This window comes from Jaculus jaculus, chromosome 3, assembly GCF_020740685.1.
Source record: "Jaculus jaculus isolate mJacJac1 chromosome 3, mJacJac1.mat.Y.cur, whole genome shotgun sequence".
Taxonomy (NCBI): Eukaryota; Metazoa; Chordata; class Mammalia; order Rodentia; family Dipodidae; genus Jaculus; species Jaculus jaculus.
The window spans coordinates 121,308,094-121,332,588 of NC_059104.1; the positions used below are offsets into that span (position 1 = coordinate 121,308,094).

General features: G+C 37.4%; 1 protein-coding gene across 1 annotated transcript in view; it reads left to right on the forward strand.

The window, feature by feature from the left end:
• Positions 1-24,495, forward strand: part of Sesn3 (sestrin 3) — a 73,303-nt gene that overhangs the window by 26,986 nt on the left and 21,822 nt on the right. The window contains exons 2-5 of the mRNA XM_004661923.2: positions 14,180-14,245; positions 16,660-16,857; positions 18,721-18,903; positions 23,561-23,797. Of these exons, the coding sequence (XP_004661980.1) occupies positions 14,180-14,245; positions 16,660-16,857; positions 18,721-18,903; positions 23,561-23,797 (684 nt within the window). The remainder of the gene's footprint in view (positions 1-14,179; positions 14,246-16,659; positions 16,858-18,720; positions 18,904-23,560; positions 23,798-24,495) is intronic.

The following is a 24,495-nucleotide window of genomic DNA, read 5'->3' on the forward strand; positions in this document are numbered from 1 at the left end:
TATTGAGTGAACTAATAGCTCTTCTTTATAAAACCTATTATTGTTGGTTTTGTTTTTTTGAACAAAGTCTTGCTGTATTGCCTAGGCTAGACTGGAATTTCCTTTGTATGCAAGGCTGTACTTAATCTCATGATCCTCTTGCTTTACTCTCCCAAGTACTGAGATTACAGGCGTGCACTACTAAACCCTGATCTAATTTCAGTCTTAAAAAAGTTTGCTCATAGAACATTTTATGATATAATTTGCATTTTAAATGATCAGGACATTATTATAAAAATTGTCAACAGAAGCCAGGCATTGTGGCACATGCCTTGAATCCCAGCACTCGAGAGGCAGAGGTAGGAGGATCACTGTTAGTTCAAGGCCACCCCAAGAATACAGAGTGAATTCCTCCAGGTCAACCTGAGCTAGAGTAAGACCCTACCTCAAAAAACAAAAAACCAAAACAAACAAACAAACAAAAAAATCCTGTCACCAGGTATAGTGGTGCATGCCTTTAATCCCAGCACTTGGGAGGCAGAGGTAAGAGGATCACTGTTAGTTCAAGGCCACCCTGAGACTGCATAGTGAATTCCAGGTCAGTTTGGACCTACCTCAAAAAAAAAAAAAAAAAAAAAAGCCTGTCATTTGTTTAAATGATGTATGCTAGGCACATTTAAAAGAGTTACTGTGGGGCTAAAGGGATTGCTTAGTAGTTAAGATGTTTTACTGCAAAGCCAAAGGACCCAGGTTTGATTCCCCAAGACCCACGTTAGCCAGATGCACAAGGGGGCACACCCGTCTGGAGTTCTTTTGCAGTGGCTGGAGGCCCTGGTGTACCCACTCATTCTCTCTATCTCTCCCTTTTTCTCTGTCAAATAAATAAAAATAAAGTATTTTAAAAAATAAGAGTTACTGTGAAAGGTTACAAATTGCACAAAAGTAGAAATAAGGTAGGTGTCATTATTTCCGTACACCAATCACCAAATTCAGTATTGGCAAGATCAACTCACTCTCACTTCATTGATACCGTGCTGTTACTTTTGCTGATGGAATTAAAATCTCAGAACTCATTACTGGCTCTTCTTGGGGAGGTGGCTGCCATCTTCTGCTCAGCATCATGGCTACCCACAGACTTCTAGTGGAGGCCAAGATTGTCAGAAAGCTGACCAAGAAGTTTATCCATCACCAGTCAGAACCATATGTTAAAATTGAGCATAACTGGCGGAAACCCAGAAGTATTGACAACAGGGTGCAGAGAAGATTCAAAGGCCAAATTCTTATGCCCACTTTGGTTATGGGAGCAACAAGAAAACAAAGCACATGTTGCCCAGTGGCTTCCAGAAGTTTCTGGTCTACAATTTCAAGGAACTGGAAGTGCTCCTAATGTGCAACAAATTTTACTGTGCTGAAAAAACATTTCTTCAAAGCATCCCTCCATGTGCTGTGGAGCTGGTGCTCTGATCAGATGTGCTGGATGCCCTGCCTCCGTGGCTGAATGCATTCTCTGGAGGGTCGTGGTTCTGAGGGCTAGGGCTTAGGAAGAGTGCAGGAAGCCTGGAGTTGTGCTGGAACTGCTCAGCTGGTCCCGCCTGTGTCCCTTTCAGCAGCTCCTTAGCTGATCTCCACTGTCTCCACTTTAGGTTTGATGAGGTTGGAAAATCCCCTTGTTTGGTCTTTGCTCTTACTTTCTGGTAAACCTTGGTCTCTTGCATCTCTGCTGTGGCCAGTAAAAACCTATACACCTTCACTTTTTTGAAAAAAAGTATATTTTCCTGTGGTTTTGCTTAAATCCCTCCTCAGGCTAGCTTGGTGTTACTCTTATGCAGCTATCTTACCCAGAAGTCCCTCTGTTGCTCTTTTCAAGGTAGGGTCCCACTTTAGCCTGGACTGAGCTCAAACTCATGGCAATCCTCCTACCTGTGTCTCTTGAGTGCTGGGATTAAAGGTATGTACCACCACATCCAGCCTCTACATGCTTCTTAAACTGATGGAAAAGAGTTTTAGAATTTGGATTGCTGAGTCAGAGGATAAATGACTAATTTTGCTAAACAATTTCCAGATTCCTAATATGGGGCTGTTTGGTTTTGTATTTTTACAATTTTTGAGAAAACTTCTCTCTATATATCATGTCTGTCTATCCACCTACATAGTTGGATTCTTGCCATCCTAAGGCATGAAATACACTATTTGTTTTCTCCTTTCATGAGTGATTTCTGCATGTAATTTGCCTGTTCTGTATTTATTTTTATTGGGTTGTATGCTTTTTCATTCTTGGCTTTTAGTCATATATCTTAATAGTTGAAGTGTTTGCCATTATCTGTTATATTATAAATATTTGCCTCCTGATTTTTCTTATGGTATTTTATAACATGTATGAATTTTAAAATTGAGTAGTTATCAGGTTTGCCATTTCTGTATTTTGAATAATAATGAGATTCTATTGATTTGTGAGTATGCTCATATAACTCTTAATTATAGAAACATGATTGTTTTACTGTGTGGCAGGACTAGATTGCTTGAAAGTTTATTTTCCCAAAAGGCAGTGAACACTTGTATAGAAAATCTAAGGCCTTTTCTTGGGCAGTCTAAGGCAAGAAATACTGTTCTTAAGGGATTCTTAGTACTTAAAAGTAGCATCATTTTTGCAAATGGCTGAAAAAGTTTAGAAGAATATATGATTAAAGGAAAAGAGCTACAATGTCCTGGAAATGTTCGCTTCAACCAGTGGTTGTTAGGATGTGTTCTGTGGTCCTCTGTCTAGTCCCTTAATCATAACTTAAAGGAGTGTGTCATACTCCAGCAGTGATTACTGTTTTCCTCAGCGCTCAGTGCTTACAATGGAAAAGGCTAGTTTACTCAAGAATATATATATCTGGAGCTGGGGAGATGGCTGTACTGGTAAAGTGCTTGCCAGACAAATAAGAGGACCTAAGCTCAGATCCCCAGCACCAATGTCTATGTTGGGTGTGGTAGTACATGCATGTAATCTCAGCAGCCAGGAAGTTTGCTCTCCAAACTAGCTGAATAGTGAACTCTGGATTCAACTGAGAGACCCTGCTTCAGTAAACAGGGTGGGAAGCAATGGAGGAAGATACTGGCTTCCACATGCATGTACACACACATTTGTACCACATACATACAAAACATGAATACACACATTTTCAAAAAAGTATATATTTATTTATTTTTGGTTTTTCGAGGTAGGGTCTCACACTAGTCCAGGCTGACCTGGAATTCACTCTGTCGTCTCAGGGTGGCCTTGAACTCACTGTGATCCTCCTACCTCTGCCTCCCAAGTGGTGAAATTAAAGGCGTGCGCCACCACGCCTGGCCAAAAAAGTATATATTTAAGAAAACCTTCACCACTGAATGCTTAGCTTGTTAATACTGTGTTTCAAAATGGAAAACATGCATGAAACTCTTCTGCTTGTGTCCAGCAAAAACACTGCTGTCAACTCATCACTAATCACCTTTTATTAGCACTGTTTTTGTCTGACAACTATGGTCATTCATATTTATTTGACATACAGTTTTACAAAGTGAGTCTGTCACTTCAAGGAAAACATCTAACAAGTATTATTACCAATAAAAGTTTTTAGAAGAAAAGAAGTTTAGAAAATTTGTATCTTCTATCATGAACTTGACTACTTCTCAAGACTCAAATAACTTTTCTGATGTGATACTACCAAAACTAATGTTTAAAATTGTATTAAATATATCAACATTTGGAAACATACAAAGCTCAATGAGCCAATATTTTTAAATGATGAGTGATTAATATCATAGAATTACTATGGGTAAAATGAGCTATTCAAAGTATGAGCTGAATAGTGGATTTTTTTTTTTTTTTTTGAGATAGGGTCTATATCCCAGGCTGGCCTTGAACTCAGGGCAATACCACCTCTGCCTCCCACATGCTGAGATTAAAAAGGCATGTTCCACTATGCCCAGTTTAAACCAACAGATTTTAATGTAACAGCATGATTCCACATTGGGGCTCAGTGGTTAAGGCAGTTACCTGCAAAGTGTAACAACCTAGATTCGATTCCCCACTACCCACATAAAGCCAGATGCACAAAGTGGTACATGCATCTGAAATTCGTTTGTGGTGGCTGGAGGCCCTGGCACACACATTCTTTATATGTGCCTGCCTTCTCTCTACCTCTTTCTGCTTACAAATAAATAAATAAAAATTATAGTTCAGCCAGGCATGGTGGTGCACGCCTTTAATCCCAGCACTTGGGAGGCAGAGATAGGAGGATCATGGTGAGTTCAAGGCCACCCTGAGACTACATAGTGAATTCAAAGTCAGCCTGGGCTAGAATGAAACCCTACCTTGAAACTTCCCCCCTCAAAAAATTTATAGTTTAGATTCTACATTGCACCAAACATCTCAAAGCTACTATTGCCAAATTTTGAGTAGTAACGAAGAATGGCCAAAACTCTGAAAAGGGTTGTTCACATACTCTTCTATATTCCAGTTATATATTTTTGTAAAGCTATATTTTCTTTGCAAATTTTAGTTATCATGGCATACAGCAACTGATGAAATGCAGGAGCCACATGAGAATTTGGCTGTGTTTAATTAAGCCAAATATTTGTAAAAATGTGAGACTCGTCCCAATTTTTTGAAATTATAGCTTGTTTTTTTTTTTAAAAAAAAACTCACTTGTGTTAATGTAGAATGGTAATTTTTTTTATTTGTACTCTGTGGGGGGGGGGGGGTGAGGGAAAGGTTGCTAGCAATTTAACCCAGGGCCTGGCAAATATTAACCACAAACTCTACCATTGAACAACAGTAAACTCACCACCAGTCTCTAATTTTAGTTTTCAGTAAATTAAGAGATATTTTAAAATATTTATTTAATTTACAATATGATAATTATTGATAGATGTAGCTCATAATAGACAAAAATTTTAGGATAGAGCTTTTTTTTTTTTTTTTTTTTGAGGTAGGGTTTTGCTATAGTCCAGGCTGACCTAGACTTTACTGAGTACTCCAGAGTGGCCTCAAACTCATGGCTGTCCTCTTACCTCTGCCTCCCCAGTGCTGGAATTAAATGTGCCACCATGCCTGGCAGAATCCATTATTTTATTTTGTCTTTGTTGTTTGAGGTAGGATATCACTCTAGCCCAGGCTGTCCTGGAATTCACTATGTAGTCTCAGGCTGGCCTCTAACTTACAGCCATCCTCCTACCTCTGCCTCCCAAGTGCTGAGATTAAAGGCATGCACCACCATGCCAGCAGGATCCATCATTTAAAAAGTATAGAGTACCCAATATTAAAAGTTTGTGGGTAATCTACTCAAATGAGCATAATAATCATGATTTTAATTCAGATTACAGTCAATTTTTAGTTTATCCATATAAAGGCGTAGTGTTAATAGTCCCTAATTTAGGAAGTGTCAGACTAGAGCAGAGGTGACATCTACAGCTTTCATATTAGAGGCCAGATCTATTTTCTATTCCAGGCAAAAATTGAAACATGTTTCTTCACACTAGGATTAGAAACTTCTGTCCTTTTTAGTGTTCTGAAAGGTGAAATTGAATGCAGTTAACTGTAAAATAAAATATTTTAATTTGTGCACTTGGTTCCTGGGCAACCATGTAAAAGGTCCTTATCAGTTTAAATAAAGAAAATGAGCCATTACTTTTGAGTACTGCATTATGTAAAGAATTACTGGTTTTCACTTGACTAAATGCTTATATGTTCTGTGAATCTGTGGAGATCAGCTATGTTTAATGTATTTTCCCTGGCTTTTCCAAGTTGAACAAGTGACCAGTGTCTCGAAATACATGAAAATAACCATTCTGCTTTCTACTAGAATAGCCTAAAGCCCTTTCATTTTATTACAGCCAAGCTAGTTTATAGAGGCTTGATGTAAAACTCTTAATTTTCTGTCATGCCATAACTACATTTACAGATTTTATTGTTGTTTGATTCTCAAAAAAAAAAAAAAAAAAACTAGAAACTCTACTGAAACATCTACTGAATATTAGAATGTTATATAACAGGAATTATCTCTAATGGGAATTTTACTTTCTAAAACTCCCAGTTTTAATCTCTTAATCTAATTGGAACATAATTTTAATAGGAAAAGCTTTATAAGATTCAAGGTAAGATTTTATTATTACATAATGCAGAAACTTAAAAATGTCATTGTACAAGAAAAGCCTTCTTAATACTTTGGTGGAACTGGCCCTTATAATTAGTGGTAGAAAAGTATATTGTCTCTATGTTAAGGTAGGGAAGCATTGAGTTAGGTAGCTATTATAAGCTTGCATTATCTCAGGTACAAAGGCTTATAGTTCTCTACTTATTATCTTGGGCTTTAGCCCAAAATTTCAATAGCATATTTCAACAAGTATGTTTTGCAGCTCTCCATCTCTAATGAAGGTTTCAACAGTTAAAAACTTATAAAAGGAGCCTTTGCTGCTCAAGTTGAGTGTCACAGCATAGAGTGTTATTGGTTTCCAAGAACACAGAAAATTTATAGGAAATTTCAGGTACTATTTGTTTAGTGTAAGAAAATAAGTAAGCGGGGACCCAGATGGTACATACAATCTGATACATGGCTGTTGAGGACTGCATTGAATTCATTGATTTAGTTTCTTTAAGTTTACAAGTGTTCTTTTTCTGTTAAGGAAAAGAAAGGGGTAGAAGAGTGTAGAGGTAGACTCCTGTATCCTTAAATACAGATACTGTGTCAGAAATGGATCCTACTCTGAGCTTAGAATGTCAATGTTAACATAATGACTGACCTAATAACTATAAGAAAGAGATAGAAGCTGGGCGTGGTTGTGCACACTTTTAATCCCAGCACTCGGGAGGCAGAGGTAGGAGGATCGACCTGAGTTCCAGGCCACCGTGAGACTACATAGTTAATTCCAGGTCAGCCTGGACCAGAGAGAGACCCTACCCCAAAAAGCAAAAAAAAGAAAGAAAGAGAGAGATACAAGGGTGGCATGAATCACAAGAACAGATTTAAATTCATAGAAGTGTTTGGGACTTGGCAAGAATGGAGAGGAAGACCACCAGATGTAGCATTATACAAGATGTGTTTTAAAAATGAGTAGAGATAAGGGAAGATAGATGCATAGGAAATGTAGGTAGATTCCACAGAGCACAGAAAAGACCTTTTAGATATGAGAGCTACCAATTGCCTCTCTACTGCACAGGAACATCTTAATGTCTTGTGCCAGTTGGTTCCGTTTTATAGAATGTGAAAAAGGAAGTGTGTTCTTTGTTACTTACCTGTGGGTAACACTTGACATGAATAAGGTTTATTTCTTTAAAAAAAATTATTTATTTAGAGAGATGGAAAGGGGGATAGAGAGAGAGAATGGGTGTGCCAGGGCTTCCAACCAATGCAAATGAACTCCAGATGCATGTGCCACCTTGTGCATCTGGCTTACGTGGGTCCTGGGGAATCGAACTGAGGTTCTTATGGCTTTGCAGGCAAATGCCTTAACTACCAAGCCATCTCTCCAGCCACAGTTTAGGTTTATTTCTAGTTTAAGTAATTGAGTAGCACTACAATGCTAATCATATTGTGTAAAGATGACCTAGCTTGTTGTTTGACTGTTCAACCTCTGCGTGCCTATATAACTCAGGTGGTTCAGGGTTCAAGTGTGTTACAGTGGTCCTTCTGTTTAGAAACCTGCACTTCCATAGTGTTCAGGTGCTCCTTGATGTTTATTGGGACTATGTTCCAACAAACCCATTTTAAGTTGAAAATATCATTATCATGAGTCAGAAGCACATTGAGGGGCTGGAGTAATAGCTCTCAATAAAGTATTAGCTGCACAAGCATGAGGGCCAGAGTTCAGATCCACAACACTGACTTAAATGCTGGGTGTGACTGTGAACACCTGTAATCCCAGCTGTTGGAATCAGGACAGGCAGAGCCCCAGGGCAAGATGACTAGCAATTCTCATTGAGTCAGTGAGTTCTGAGTAAGGTGAGATACTTTCTCAATAAATACGATGAAGAGAGGTTGAGGAAGACACTTGGAATGAGCCTGTGGCCTCCACATGCACACATATGTGCCCACATACATACGAGCCTGCAATAAATATACATATACATACACCATGCACATATACCCGTGCCAAAGAAAAACACATGGAATACACCTAGCCTGCCAAACACTAGTTTAGCCTCACCCACTTCACATGGGTACAGACACTTATACTAGCATGCAGTTTGGCACAAATCTTCTGTCACATAGACTGTATTTCAAAATAAAGTGTTGAATATCTCATGTTGTTTAGTGAATACTGAGCTAAAAGCAAATAAATAAATAAGTAAAGTAAATGAAAAAAGAAAGAAACAAACAGAATGGCTGCTTGGACCTTTACTCTTAGTTACGTTCAAGTGTTGTTCCCACTAAATGCCTGTCATTTTTGCACATAAAGTCAACATTTTCAGCAGAACCACTGCAAAGTGTATAAACACTTCCTATAGCCTATAATACTTCCTGCACTTTGAATAGGTGTTCTGTTTCTCTCAACCTACTTTTCTTTCATTTCTTCTTTCCTTTCTTCCTTCCTTCGTGCCTTTCTTCACCCCCCCCCCCACCCCAGGCTCTTATGTAGCCCTAGCTGGCTCTGGGACTTGCTGTATAGCTCAGAAAGGCCTCAAGCCCTCAGCAGCACTTGTGCCTCAGCTTCCTGAGTGCTGGGGTCACAGGTGTGGATCACCACACCAACTCTGTATTTTCTAGTGAGTAAACGTAAGGGATTTTGTGGCCAGACATGAGAAAGCTTATTTAGAAACACACACCATGCCAGTGCCCATGTGCATTATGTGCCCTCTGCTAAGATGGGAACACATGATAAGTACTTCATACATTTCAGTCATTTAAGCACTGGAATGAGCTTCATTCACTTGGAATATTTAATTGCCGAGTATTTTTAAAATTCTAATGACTACTTTCACTACCAATTCTACTCAGTTCTGCTACATGCCATGCTTAGAACAGAGAACCCTTCCAACCTAGAAGGAACTGATGACTTAGGAGGGACAAGGTAAAGAAACCCAAAGAATACAATTGGCAAATGCAATGTTTTTGAGTGAAAATGTTTGGAAATTTCAAACTAAAAATTGGAATCTGTGCCGGGCATGGTGGTGCCCACCTTTAATTCCAGCACTCAGGAGGCAGAGGTAGGTGGATTGCTGTGGGTCCAAGGCCACCCTGAGAATACATAGTGAATTCCAGGTCAGCCTGGGATAGAGTGAGACCCTACCTCGAAAAACAAAAGCAACAAAAAAATTGGAATCTGTATATTGTTGAAGAGGGCTAAATTTGGTTTGATAAGTAGTAAAAATTCCTGTAATATTTTCCCATGATATTCCAAAACTGAGACTTTGACAGGAAGGGCCTGATAGCCTTGGCTTTTGTAGCTCACTTAAAAGTATTCCAGGTGTGAAGAGATGGCTCAGTGCATAAGGCACTTACTTGCAATGTCTGATGGCCCTGGTTTGATTCTCCAGCACCTAATAAAGTTAGATGCACAAAGTGGCACATGCATCTGAAGTTCATTTGCAATGGCAAGAGGGCCTGGCATACCCATTCTCTCTGTCTTTCTCTCTGTGTTTGAAAATATCTGTGTTTGAAAATAAATTTTATAAAGAAGTATTCCATATTGAAGTTTTTCATTAACTGAAATGGGATCTCTGTGATGCAGGGAATTTCAATGCTCTTTAGGGTGTCAGTGGACTTCTGACACACTGCAGTGCCTGGCTGGGCCCCTGATGCACAAAAACTCTAACTTAAAGTAAGAGGAGAGATATCAGTGTGGAAGAGTCTCATGCTCTTGCCATTTTCTTTTGCCAGATCATTTCTCACTCAATGACTTGGGTTTCAGTCATGATAATATTGCAAATGTCAATCCATGTTTCATGCTAGCTTGGAAGAAATTATGACTTTTAAACAGTCTTAGATTTTTCTTCCAGGGATGGTAGGAACAGATACATGCTGGCAGTAGAGAGTGACATTTAAAGTTGAGCTTCTTGTAAAATTACCAATCTATTTAAATTAAACTCAGTCTGGAGAGATGGCGTAGTGGCTTGTGAAGCCTAGGGACCCAGGTTCGATTCCCCAGGACACATGTAAGCCAGCTATCTCTATCTGCCTCTCTCTAATAAATCAATAGAAGTAAAACATTAAAAATTAATTTGATTAAAGCCCCCTCCCTCATTTAGGGTTTGAAGTTTTTGTAGCAGTTTTCTTATTTTTTTCCATTTAGTCTTTCTCTTTGAAATATACAATGTATAAACATCTACAAAAGTCATATACATGAAATTATCATGACATTTGCATTATTTCATAACTCTGAAGCCACTGGCTGAGCCTTACTCTTTTTTGCAGTGTCTCTGTCAAAATGGAACATATTTAAACAATAAAAAGAGTCAACAATGAGATTTACCGTCTCTCTTAACAGATTGGCTTCTGTATACTCCCAACTAAAAATTTTGTTTAAGGCATGTATTTTAGTGTTTACAGCTTTGTCATTGTAGTATATTAAAAACATTCAAATTATAAGTAAAATATTATAAAATATTTTTTAAAGGGCTGTAGAGATTGCTTACTGGTTAAGGTGCTTGCCTGCAAAGCCTAAAGACCTGAGTTCAGTTCTGTAGTACCCACATAAAGCCAGATGCACAAAGTGCAACATGCATCTGGAGTTCATTTTCAGTGGCTAGAGGCCCTGGCATATTCCATCTCTCTCTTTCCTTGCAAACAAATAAAATGTTAAAAATATTTAGGGCTGGGGAGATGGCCTAGTGGTTAAGTACTTGCCTGTGAAGTCTAAGGACCCCGGTTCAAGGCTTGATTCCCCAGGACCCACATAAGACAGATGCAGAAGAGGGCGCATGTGTCTAGAGTTCATTTGCAGTGGCTGGAGGCCCTGGCGTGCCCATTCTCTCTCTCTCTCTCTCTCTGTCCCTCTCAAATAAATAAAAAAAAATTAAAAGATGTTGAAACTATTAAAATGTCTTCTAAGGATATATTTAAAAACTGCAAGCTTAGTATGCTCAGTGGAGTTAGATTTTTCCCTTGCCAGGATTATTCTTTTGTATGTTAAGCAGGTAGTATTTTAAAGAGAAGAGTGTCTTTATATAAAATTAATTAGACATTTTGCTATTAATACTCTCCTGTGGATATAAGTACATGAATAGCTTTTACATTATAGTTATAGAAATGCACCTTTTTGCTTTTGCATTTTCTAATAATAAGAACTTAAAAATAAATGAAAATTAAATTTACTAAATTAAAGCATTTAGTAGCTTAAAATGTAGCAATTAAGTTTCACTGCCAGTCAAACTTTTAGGGTACATAATTTGTTCATTGCTTTCAAAGATTCATAATTTTAAGAGTTCCTAACTTTCATGTGTCTCAATTTTCCATTGCAATTAGTATATATAAAGTGATCTAGTAAATTGCTAAGCTGCTAAGTGTCAAAATAACTAATTTTCTAAATATAACTCAACTTTATCCTTTCAGTGTTTTATTTTCCAGCAGATAATTACTTAATCGACATAATCTCAACTGATTAATGTCAAGTATAACTATTCTCAGCTATAATATCTGCAAAAAGAAGCTTTCCTAATGGTAGCATTGTTGAGATCACAACCTTGGTAAAATATCTCTTCAAATACAGACTTGACACATGAAAAGTATTCCTATTTTATAACTCATTTTTTAAATTGAAATGGTCATATTTTATAGGAAAAATAATGAACAAAAGTTTATAGTATTTACATTTTGTTTATTTGTGGTTGAGATAGGGTTGCTATTTAGCCCAGACTGGACTCAAACTCATAAACCTCCTTACCTAAATCTCCCAAGTACTAGCATTGTGGGTATGTACCACCACACAGACCTTGAAATCTCACTTGCTATACTTTACAGAAGAAAACAAAAGGAACATCCAGCTTGTTTTAAATTATTTTTTCTGGAAAAAAAATGTAGATTATAGTTGATGTAGACAAGAAATATCATTGTTAGCAATTTGAATTAATTCATTTCATGTATAGCCTCTAGTGCATATGACCAGTAGACTGTGTAGAGGTGATGTAGATGCATACATAATTTATATGGAAACTTCAGCAGTTTAAGGTTATCATTACACAATATATTTACTTTACCAGAGAACTGAAAATTGATGAAGAGCATGTGCTAAGCCCCTGCAGGTTGGGACCAACTGTGTCTATTTTTCTTCAGTATCCTCCATCTAATCACTACATCTGATTAAAATTTTAAAAATACTCTTTGCTGAAAACCAGATTACCTACTTTTGCCAATTTGTTTCATAAACAATTCCTAATGAAATAAGGATTTAAAGTCTTTAAATAACTATTTTGATTTTGGTAGGCACTTTGTAAAGAACAACATCAACAAAACATCCTCATGTTAGTCACTAATATGGTGCCCCAGAGGGGAGGGAAAGGAATGACTATAAATGACCATAATTAAGCTCTACCTCTTGCTCAAGAGTGCATAGTAACTCTGGTAGTATTTGCCTTAGAATCCAGTATCTGTTGGTACCTGCCTTGTGCTTTTCGTTGTCGCCTAGATACTGCTGCCTTTGCTTTTGAGTGGCATCACGTTCATAGAACTCTTGTCTCAGTTCACAATGCTGAGAGACTCTTTAGTGTCTAGCTGTTTACCCTCAAGTCAGTTTGGGCAGAACTTTTATATCCAGATATCCATGGTCTGCCAATTTGCTTCCATTTGGCCTGGTTGGGATCTTGGACTTAGTTGGCCATGGCCTGGAGACAGGGTTGTTAGGAAGAGATACTGCCATTTTCAGATAAGTAACTACCTAAGGTACCTTTTTTTAAAATTTTATTTATTTTTATTTATTTATTTGAGAGCGACAGACACAGAGAGAAAGACAGATAGAGGGAGAGAGAGAGAATGGGTGTGCCAGGGCTTCCAGCCTCTGCAAATGAACTCCAGACGCGTGCGCCCCCTTGTGCATCTGGCTAACGTGGGACCTGGGGAACCGAGCCTTGAACCGGGGTCCTTAGGCTTCACAGGCAAGCGCTTAACCGCTAAGCCATCTCTCCAGCCCCTAAGGTACTTTTTTAACTCAGAAGTTTCCTCACAGGGTTTGTGGCATGTAAAGTTTATGTTTCCTTGGTATCACATTCAGTCTTTATAACCTTTTTTGTTATTGTTTTTGTTTTTTTGAGCTAGGGTCTCATTTTAGTCCAGGCTGACCTGGAATTCACTATGTAGTCTCAGGGTGGCCTCGAACTCATGGCAGTCCTCCTACCTTTGCCTCCCAAGTGCTGGAATTAAAGGCCTGTGCCACCACACCCGGCTTCTTTATAACCTTTTAAGCCATGGCATAGTCCATATTTTTATGTTATGGCTTTGGGAGCTTCTTTATAAGAACTTAGACTATTACTTTTATAATAGAAAATTAAATGGCCATTTTCCCCATCTTTTCTCCTGCCTAAGAACAAATTCCAGGACCTTCCTTGGTCTGTCCTTGCATCTAACTATAACTAAAGAGAAGAAAGAACTCTTTGAAACTTAAGTGCAGTCACCAAAAGATCTTGCTATTTTTTTAGTTTAAGAAAAATATTAAAACCTATAAAAAATTTAGCACTCATACATATATTTGGTAACAAACCAGCTAATAGGATAATGGAACAATGAGAATTACTATATTCTTCATGTTTAAACTCATAATTTGATGCTTTTCAAGTTTTACATTTTAATAAGTTTAAAAGTTTTATTATTATGTTCATTATTGTTTCAATCAGAAAATCTCACAAATCAGCCAGTGCTTTGCAAAGTTGCATATGATCTTCAAGTCTGACTTCTTTTAGCTTTCAAAGTACCCTTAAAACACACTATATTACTAATGTATTAACAGATGCAATTTTGTCATGAAGATTAATGATTTCCAGTCATGTCAAATATGAGCTAAAAATGTATGGCAATGTAGACTATGATTGCATTCCATGACATTTTGAAGTTTCTTGCTATGCCCCTAGAACTGTTTTCTCTGATCCACACAAAGGTCTTTTGGGGTTTCACTTATCTAGACCCAAAACTTATTCTTTCACATGATTCTATTTACTTATTCTGTTTATTTTAGTATCTTTTACAATAATAACATACCAATTTAACTTTTCTTGGAGAGTGATCATTAATACATTAATTTTTTTAAATAGGATAAAAGAATCAGAGTATCGCAACCTTTGACAAGAGGACCAAGTGCCTTTATTCCAGAGAATGAAGTAAGTTCATCTGTCTTAAAATACATATAGTCAAAAACTATTAAAACTGTGCCCATTTAAAAAAACTGTGCCCATTTTTAATACAGAAGTAAGAAATGCATTTTCACTCGACTTTCTGATTCATAGAAAACTTACTATTTTCCTTTCAGCTTCCCCAAGAAAATCTGAAGGTTTTCAATTTTAATAAGACCAGTGCTTCACAGTGATAATAGTTACATGAATATTAAAAAAATTAAAGAAGGTATTTTGAAATAAATCAAGAGCTTCCCAACTAAACCTTTAAAGCAGATATGATTTTACATTCATTTCTAGTAGGTAATCTGTTTCTTTTGTGATGTGTCTTCTGTTTGATTGGATGTTAGCACTATGAGTTTGAGGCCAGCCTGGGACTTCAGAGAGATTGGATGTCAGTTTCAATACAACAGTATGCCTTTGGTGAGGGTGGGGGTGTCAAAATGGCAAATACAAGCAAGAGAGGTTATCAGATGACACAAAGGAAATTGCCAGCAGCTTGGAGTTGTGTTGGCATACAAGTTTGTAAATTAAGACAGCAATGTGCAGGGTCTTCTAGATTCCTGGATGCTGTTGGATACTGCCATGCTCAAGATCCACTGATGAGTTCCCTCTGCTTCAAGGAGTTGTTACATCTGAATATAGTTATCAGAGAGCTATTCACTATTTGCATTGGCTTCATTCATCTTAAAGCCTTAGGATAGTACTTTTCTTGTTCTGAAATTAGTCAACAGAAGTTTACAGAGTTACCTATTCTATGCCAGGTTTTGTCTCAGGAGAAACTAGTAGAATTAAATGAGACCAGGTCACACCAGAGTCAGCAGCTCTTCCCCCTTCCCACCAATGCTTTGGTGACCCCTTCATTGAATGGACAGCCAGAGTGACAGGACTGTTTGCAGAGCTCAGTGGCAGTAGCTGATCTAGGCAGTAACTATGCAAGAGAACTGCTGGAAGATGCCTGTTTCCCTCCTACATCTCAGAGCTGCTCTTATGGAATGATGGCCCAATACATATAAAAGACTTCCCGAAGCAGTCTTCACAGCAAACAGTTGAAGATAATCAGGGTTTCAGGATAGACTGCATCCATTAAGTTTAAGAAACTTCTGCTAGGGAAAGCAAATAAAAATGACAAACATTCTAGGTCTATATTCGGATCACCTCAATCATATTGTATTTAATTGGCACCTCAGTCCCTCTAGTTGACAGAATAGGGAAAGTGAGCAAATGAAGTATATAGTGAGCTAAAATGCACTTGCCTCTTTTCACACTAATATAATTCACATTTCTTTATAATTTACACTTTTCAAATATATTTCTTTTGAGAGTAAATCTTTCTTTACCTTAGTACCATTGTGTAATTTGTACTTCTCAGAAGAAAAGCTTTGACTATGCTCTTAAGAGTAAACAGGATTTCCTAATTGCAGTGTGGTCTTTAGAAAGCCCATTACTTTGAACTTTGAGAGCTCTAGTCAAAACCACTTTACTATTAACTAGGTGCATGAAGCTGAATTTAACCCACAGTGAACATCATTCCTTCTAAAGTAGGAGGGATACTTACTTTAAGTCTAGAAGTTCTAAAGAGCAAATAAATAATAAACCAGTGCTAGAATTCCCAGACTTGGGTCCATCCACAAACTGTTAACAAGCTCTTCACACCATCAGAACCAATTCGTAGTGTGACACGCAAGCAAGCTGTCATAGTGTATAAAACTGTACAGATTACATAATATGTAATCTATTTTGAGACAGTTTTTTGTTCCCTGTGATGAAGGATGTCCATTCTACTAACATACCTTGCTTTAAGTTTATAGTAAGCTTAAAATAGGAATATAGTATTCTACTGTCCTTATTAATTTTTCAATTAACACCCTCATACAAATTATCATATGTTTCTGTGTCTCTAAAAAGACATCATACGAATTTTTCTGAAAGACAGTATTCAATGGGGAAAAAAAGAAAGGCTCAGACTAAAAATATTTGTTTAATATAATATGATTAATTTTCTTTCTAAGTTGATGAGATAAGACTATAAATATACATAATCAATACTGCTATTTATGCCCCACTACAAATTAGTGTGACAATGGCCAGGTAAATTGGTTCTGAAAAATCTGCTTCATATACTTGGAAAGACAGATGGCTGCTTCTTTTCCTCAGTGTTACCACGGTATGTTTAATGTTGGATAATTTAACACTTGTTGTTTCATAAATTGTGGTTCTAAAGCCAAAACTGAATGGTGCTTTTTAGTTTAAGAAATTTCTGTTTCTAGTATGACCAACTGTAAAATTTCAGTGTCTCTTAATGTCAAATGAATATTTATTTGCTTCAGTAGTGACAAAAATTCATGTAAAGCAAAGATATCTTTATCATAATAGGTTGTTTTTTCTTTCATGGTTGTAAGGTTGTCCAAGCAAACACAGTGGATGAACGAACAAACTTTCTTGTGGAAGAGTATTCTACATCTGGTCGCCTGGATAATATCACCCAGGTGATGAGCTTGCATACTCAGTACCTGGAGTCTTTCCTGCGGAGTCAATTCTACATGTTGCGCATGGATGGTCCCCTTCCTCTACCATACAGGCACTACATTGCAATTATGGTGGGTACTTGCTTTCCTACTGTCACATAATACCTTCCGCTTACTCTAAGTGTGTGTGTACACGTGTGTGTGTGGAGAGAGAGAGAGAGAAAGAGAACTAAGTACAGTTTATGGATATAATTGAAGAAGCCTGTAGCTTTTTGAATACCCAGTACCTTAGATACACTCATAGTGCTTTAAGCCACTTAAGATACTAAATGTTTCTCATTAAATACTTAATAAAATCACTTTCTATCTTTAATTTCTTGTGATTAAAGATGTTTGTTGGATACAAAAGGATATCCCACAAATTTTGTTTTTCATGAGGTCTTTTGTTTATTATTATTTAAAAACATAAGTTGTTTGTGACAGTTCCCTCACACATGAAGGTGATCCTTAATTTGATTAAATACGAGAAAGGTACCAATCAGCATGCATGCATTCTTAGATGAACTATAGCATTTCTAATTATAGTTCTTGCTGCTGGATAGCTGACTGGTAATGTCAGAAAGTGGTGGGGTTAGGAAGGTAGACTGCAGGTAAGGTAGTCAGCAGGGATAAGAGAGGTAGACAGATGCAGTGCTCCTTTTGGATGGATAATGGAGAAGGGGAATGATAATGTGGTGCTGATCTGTGCATTTCAGAGGTAAAGAGAGTAGCTGGCTGACCTACCAGAGCTTGTTATGACTTAACATATATGTTTTTAAATTTTAGTTCATCTTCAATGCATTCTAATTTAATTTGAAGCAACAAAAAGTAGCATTCTTTGCTTTCTTAAGTGATAAACTTGATAAAGGCTGTAATCTTAAAGTTTTTTAAAGTAGATTTTATTTTCTAAGAGGAGTTTTAGGTTCTAGCAAATTGAAATGAAGGCATAGAAATTTGTCATGCTTTCCTTCTCCCTATACAGTGCATGGACTCCGTTGCCAAATGTGGTGTGCTTGTTACAGCTGATGGAACTAGATTGACATACATAACTTGAAATCCATAGAACATGTTAGCTCACTCTTGATGTTATAGATTGTATGGGTTTGGACAGATGGTAAGGTTTGATGACAATATGCCCACTCAGAATGCTCACAAACTAACAAGAAAACCAAGATACACGAGTAGAAAGAGGAAGACAATACTGTTTTCCTGAGAAGCAGCCATGAGGAAGTGAGGACCAAAGTCTGCTTGTATGAGCGTACTAAGCTGTGAGCCCCACAACTGACTGGGACTGCACAGGAAGGAAAGGATCAGTGAGCTTCAGGGTCATCTAAGTGATATGTCTAGTACCACATTTATCTTAAAGGGGGGACAAGAGAAGTATGTACACTGGCATAAATTCAGTTGTGATAATACAAGTGAGACATTAAATAAATTTTAAATAAACACAATATTCATTTGATGAAGTATTTCTTTAACATAGCTAAAAAAAAAAAAAAAAAAGTAAGCTCTGGGTTAATCTGTCCCAGATTCATAAAGAAGAAGTATTGACTTCATGTGACATTTATTTGCTTTTATAAGTACATGTAACCTACATGTATTGATACAAGAATCTATGCAGGGGCTGTAGAGATGGCTCAGTAGCTAAGGTGCTTGCCTATAAAGGTTTAACAACCTGAGTTTGATGCCCCAGTATCCATGTAAAGCCAGATATACAATGTGGCACATGACATGTGTCTGGAGTTCATTTACAGCATCAGACCAGAGCTGGAGGGAGACCCTACCTCAAAAAAATAATAATACCCCCCCAAAGAATCAATGCAGCAGTATGATGGATTATGGAAAAATGTTACCAGTTATAAAAAATTATTAAATTTATCTAACTTATTTACTGTAGATGGTGGAATAAGCTTTGATCAAAATTGTTTATAATAAATTCTTTTCTTTGTGCTTTAGGCTGCAGCTAGACATCAGTGTTCTTACTTAATAAACATGCACGTTGATGAATTCTTAAAGACTGGAGGTATAGCTGAATGGTTGAATGGCTTGGAATATGTACCACAAAGACTGAGAAATCTTAATGAAATTAATAAGCTGCTAGCACACCGACCCTGGCTGATCACGAAAGAACATATTCAGGTACCAAATGTTTATTTGTAAGAAAAAGGAAGTTTACTAAGAATTCTGAATTAAAGTTTTAGTTAAAGATCCTTTTTAAAAGAGTTACTTTTAAATACTCGCATATTAGGAACTTGAAATGTGTAGAAAAGATAAATTATAAAGTTAACAAATGAATACTTAACCTCCATACATCATCACTAATTAGCTTGAGCTCATATTTTGGTGCATGGCTCTGAGAAAAGTTAGTTTCTATTTTCAAGCAGTAGATAAGACAGAAGAGTTTGCTAGCATCAAGGATGCCTGGGTTCTAATAGCTGCCATTAATTCTAAGTACGTGCCTTATGTAAATCACATGCATACGTCTAGGTCCCATGCTTGAGTCATATCTAAGAGTTCTCAGCTCTCTGTTAATTTTAATATTTCATGATTTTGATTCGCACATCAGTGGCTTTGCAAATAAAATGTGACTTGCCACTCAAACGTAGAAACTAGAGGTTAGAAGAACATTTTGGAGTAACTGAGAGCATATGGGTTTCAAAGAGTGCTTTCCTGAAAGGCCCACAGGGTGAGGTCATTCATTCTACAACATGTTTAGCACTATATTTGGCACATGGAAACTATTGAATAATTAGGAGTTATCATCAAATTTGGTATCAGTAGGAACATTAATTATTCAAAAACATTTGTAATGCAAGAGAAATATTGAGGGGTTTTTATGCTCCTATTAGACCACATTTTCATTTGAGATTATTTGACCAGATACATCTTTTATCAGCTGTATGTATATAATGTTAAATTTTGATGAACTTTCTGAGACTGTGTATAGCACAATACTGTTCTGGGTTTGTGTTCTGACTTAATAGTATGTTCAGTGAATGAGTTCATAATTATTTTTAGTTGTAAATTCTTCAATGAGCTAAAAGATAAGGGTATTGCCCTAAAATGGATTTGGACTATAAGGGAAGACAGCCAAAATGATAATAACAATAAATGCAAGACAATAAGGATATGAATGTGTGGATAAACAGAATGGTATCCAAGGTGGATTTGTTTAGAGCTAATGTTTGAGCCAGATCTTAAAGAATTAAGTGGAAGTTTTCAAATAGCGAACAGTATTTCATAGAGTGTATAGTTTTGTGATATTGAAAGAAGGGCTAACAACTTCATGATGCTAAAATACAGGGATACTTATATAAGGTAGAAGATAGAAAATAGTTGATAATTGGGATCATATTGTATGAGCCAGTGAATGCTATATTGCAGATTTTTATTTTTATCTTCAGAAAGCTATGTTCTCCCATGTTATGTTATGGTACCTCAAGGAAAACACAAGATAGTCCATCAAAATATTAGAAAATGTATGTATGCATTATCATCTTTGACCTTTCTGTATCTGTGTATTTTATACTATTAATATTACAGTACATGTATGTATTCTACATAAAAGATACCTTAATTATATCTCTTAATTTGTGGATATATGTGGTACATAATATTAGAGATTGGGTGGAATTGTTAGTATTGCAAGTACACATGGGCAAAAGTTAATGTTCACTCTTACAAAGAGGTGAGACTCATTTAGGAATTTGTGAATAAAAGAGATGTGTGGGCTGGAGAGATGGCTTAGCAGTTAAGCGCTTGCCTGTGAAGCTTAAGGACCCCGGCTCGAGGCTCTATTCTCCAGGACCCACATTAGCCAGGTGCACAAGAGGCCCACACGCGTCTGGAGTTCATTTGCAATGGCTGGAAACCCTGTTGCACCCATTCTCTCTCTCTCTCTCCCTCTCTCTCTCTTTCTCTCTCTCTGCCTCTTTCTTTGTCTCAAATAAATAAATGAACACAAAAAAAATTTTTAAAGAGATTTGTGCCAAGATGCATTATGAACATACTTAATTATGCATAAAGTACATTACTCCTGGTAAAGACTAGAAGCAGACCAGCTGCAGCCTGAGAGGTGGTTCTATTTTCACCACAGGGAGATGAGAGGAAGAATAAGACTATGGTAATTATTCTGCAAAACTTGGAGAATGGCAGGAGGTGAGGATGGAGCCAGGTAGGAGAGCGACTTTAGGTTTCCTCTTGCCTGACATAAACATGCATAGGACTGAGAACAGAAGATTATGACATCCACAAAGTGTTTTTAGTTATGAAGGAAATAAGGCCTCTAGCTTAGAATAAAGAGTGAATTAGAAATAAAATCAGGAAGCCACACACGGTGGCACATACCTGTAATCCCAGCAACTAAAAGGTGGAGGCAGGAGGACCAGGAATACAGGGTCATCTACAGCTAATTATAAGTTTGAGGTCAGCCTGAACTACAAGAGAACCTTATCTCAAAATTCAAAAAAGGAGTAGGGGCCTGATGGATGGCACACACCTTTAATCTCAGCATTCAAGAGGCAGAGGTAGGAAGATCATTGTAAATTCAAGGCCATCCAGGAATTACACAGTAAGTTCCAGGTCAACCTGGTCTAGAATGAACCACTACCTTGAAAAAAAAAAAAGAGTGGTAATGAGAAAAGGAATTAAGGGAGGGAAGGCAAGGGAATGGAGAGAGGGAGGAAGAAAAGAATGAAGGGAAAGAAAAAAGAAAGTATCAGCCAGGCGTGGTGGCACACGCCTTTAATCCCAGCACTCGGGAGGCAGAGGTAGAAGGATTGCCAGGAGTTTGAGGCTACCCTGAGACTTCATAGTTAATTCCAGGTCAGCCTGGACCAGAGACCCTACTTCGAAAAACCAAAAAAAAAAAAAAAGAAGAAGAAGAAGAAGAAGAAGAAATCAAATAGTTAACAGATAAGCGAAGGTCAAGTTGAAGGAACAAAAACATCCATCCAACTCTTAAGACACTGCACAAAGGTTGTATATAGAACGGCATTAAGGCAAGTAGTGATGGTAAGGGCTGGCCAGGAAGGAGAGAGAGAAAGACCTGTCTGGAGGTCTGAAAGAAGCTGTAGCATAGAGATGCTTTTTATTTGTAGCAAATTAGGGAAGACTGCAGGAGTACTTGGATAGCTGTACAAGAATGGAGAAGTAGCTAAGTACATGCACTGATGTACATGATAGACCTCTATACTCAAAAATTAATATGACAGTGTTACCTCATGAAAAATGAGCATGCCAAAATAGATTCAAAGAGTAGAAAATAGATGGATATGTCTATAAGTATATAATAGTGGTTATAAAAGAAGAGTAGGAGAAGGAAATAGCACAACAGAACCATGTGAATGAATGAGCAAGGTTTCTGGTAGATTTATAGTAGAATTCACCCTTACAGAAAATGGAGTGGGAAATTATTATTTTTTTATCTCTTTAAAAAATATCTTATTTCCTTATTTGACAGAGAGAGAAAAGAGGCAGATAAGGTAGAAAGAGAAAGGGCATGGCAGGGCCTCCAGTTAGTGCAAACAAACCCCAGATGCATGTGTCATGTTGTCTATCTGTCTTTACATGAGTACTGGGGAATTGAACCTGGGTCCCTAACCTTTGTAAGCAAGCATCTTAACTACTAAGCCCTCTCTTCAGCCCCTGGAAATTACTATGTTTAATGGTGATTCCATGCAGCTATAAGAGTAAGACAGCATATGGAAACATGTTTTGAGACTTCTTAAGTTATTCAAATGTGAGGTGGTATACTGTAATTCCTGTGGTATATGTGGGTCTTTACTGAAGATGTCTAAGGGGTAACTGAAAGTTAACTTGTAATATTAGATTTTTATGTGCTTTTCTGAGACATAGTTTCTGAAACACCTTAACATTTTCAAGGCCCTTCTAGTTTTTTGTTAATATTTTTATTTATTTATTTATTTGACAGAGAAAGAGAGAGAATGGCCATGCCAGGCCACTGCAGACAAACTCCAGACGCATGTACCCCTTGTGCATCTGGCTAACATGGGTCCTGGGGAATCAAACCTAGATCTTTTGTCTTTGCAGGCAAATGCCTTAACCGCTAAGCCATCCCTCCAGCCCAAGGCCTTTCTAGTTTTAATGTTTCTTTGTTTCTTGATCTCATTAAGATGATGTTTAAAAGTACTTTGAAAACAGAAGAATCATGTGTAATAGATTAAGAAGAAGTTGCAACATAATTAATTAAACTGTGAGGTTTGATAGTCTTCATGTAAGTAACTTGTTTAACCAAAGGCATATCTTCATCCTGTGAAACATTTCAAAAGTTTTAATTTTCATTACTGTGGATAGGTATATGAAGCTTTTTATCTTGCCCATGATTTTTAAAATTGCTCTACAGGGGGCTGGAGACATGGCCTGGGGGTTAAGACACTTGCCTGTGAAATCTAAGGACCCAGGTTTGATTCCCCAGAACCTGCATAAGCCAGGTGTACAAGGTTGCACATGAATCTGAAGTTCATTGGCATAGCTGGAGGCACTGGTGTACCCATTCTATCTGCCTCTTACTCTCCTTCTCCCCTTCTCTCGCAAATAAATAAATTTTTTAAAACTGCTCTAGAAGAATGAAAGAAATGGCTCAGAGGTTAAAGGCACCTGCTTGCATGCCTTCCAGCTCAAGTTCAATTCCCCAGTTACCCACACAAGGGCATTCACTTTACAGCAGCAAGAAACACAAAACATGCACAAGTAAGAAATTTTTAAAAATGAAGTACAGTTTATCTGTAACATTCTGTGGTTTTGTAGCATTTAGTGTGGTTTGCTTTTATTTCAGACGCTTGTCAAAACTGGAGAGAATAATTGGTCTCTGCCTGAGCTGGTGCACGCTGTGGTCCTCCTCGCGCACTACCACGCGTTGGCGAGCTTTGTTTTTGGTAGCGGCATCAATCCCGAGCGAGATCCAGACATCTCCAATGGACTCCGGCTGATCTCGGTCAACAACTTCTGCGTCTGTGACCTTGCTAATGACAACAACATAGAAAATGCTTCCCTAACAGCCAGCAGCTTTGGGGTCAGCTTTCTTACCTGTTTCTCTTTACCAATTTTGTCATAAAGTTCTTACTGTTAAGACTACCTATAGAGCATCATTGTGACTAGATGGCATATCACATACTTAAAAGATTCTTTTATAAGTTTGATCATTCCAAAATTGTAACCAGCATATGAATTTCTGACTTGTCTTCAAGAGGCTTTTCGACCAAAAAGATTATTACAAGTGGTAAAAACTATTGGTGCATTCTGGGGATGGTAGGCTTTCTGTGTTAGGACCTTCTTATAGCAAAACTCAAAACTGTATCTGTGTATAAGATGCTGGACAAGTAATGGAAAATGTCTTTTAAAAGCAGAAGTAGAAAGTAGATAGGGGGCTGGGGAGATGGCTCAGTGGCTAAAGGCTTACAAAGCCTGCAGGCCCACATTCAATTCCCCAGCTACTCATGTAAAACCTGGTGGGTATTTGTTTACAGTGCCAAGAAATGCTGGCATATGCACACACCTGTGTGCGCATACGTACATATACATACCTTCATAAAAAGAGCAGAAAGTAGAAATTTTGAACAGGCTTCATTTGTCAATAAACTATATATAATTTACTATATACTAAATATTAGAGTTCTAAATTTAAATATATACCTACTTATAAGCTTTTTACACTTAGGACTGAAGCAGAGTCATATATCTAAAAATAAATCTGTCATGTGATTGCCATGA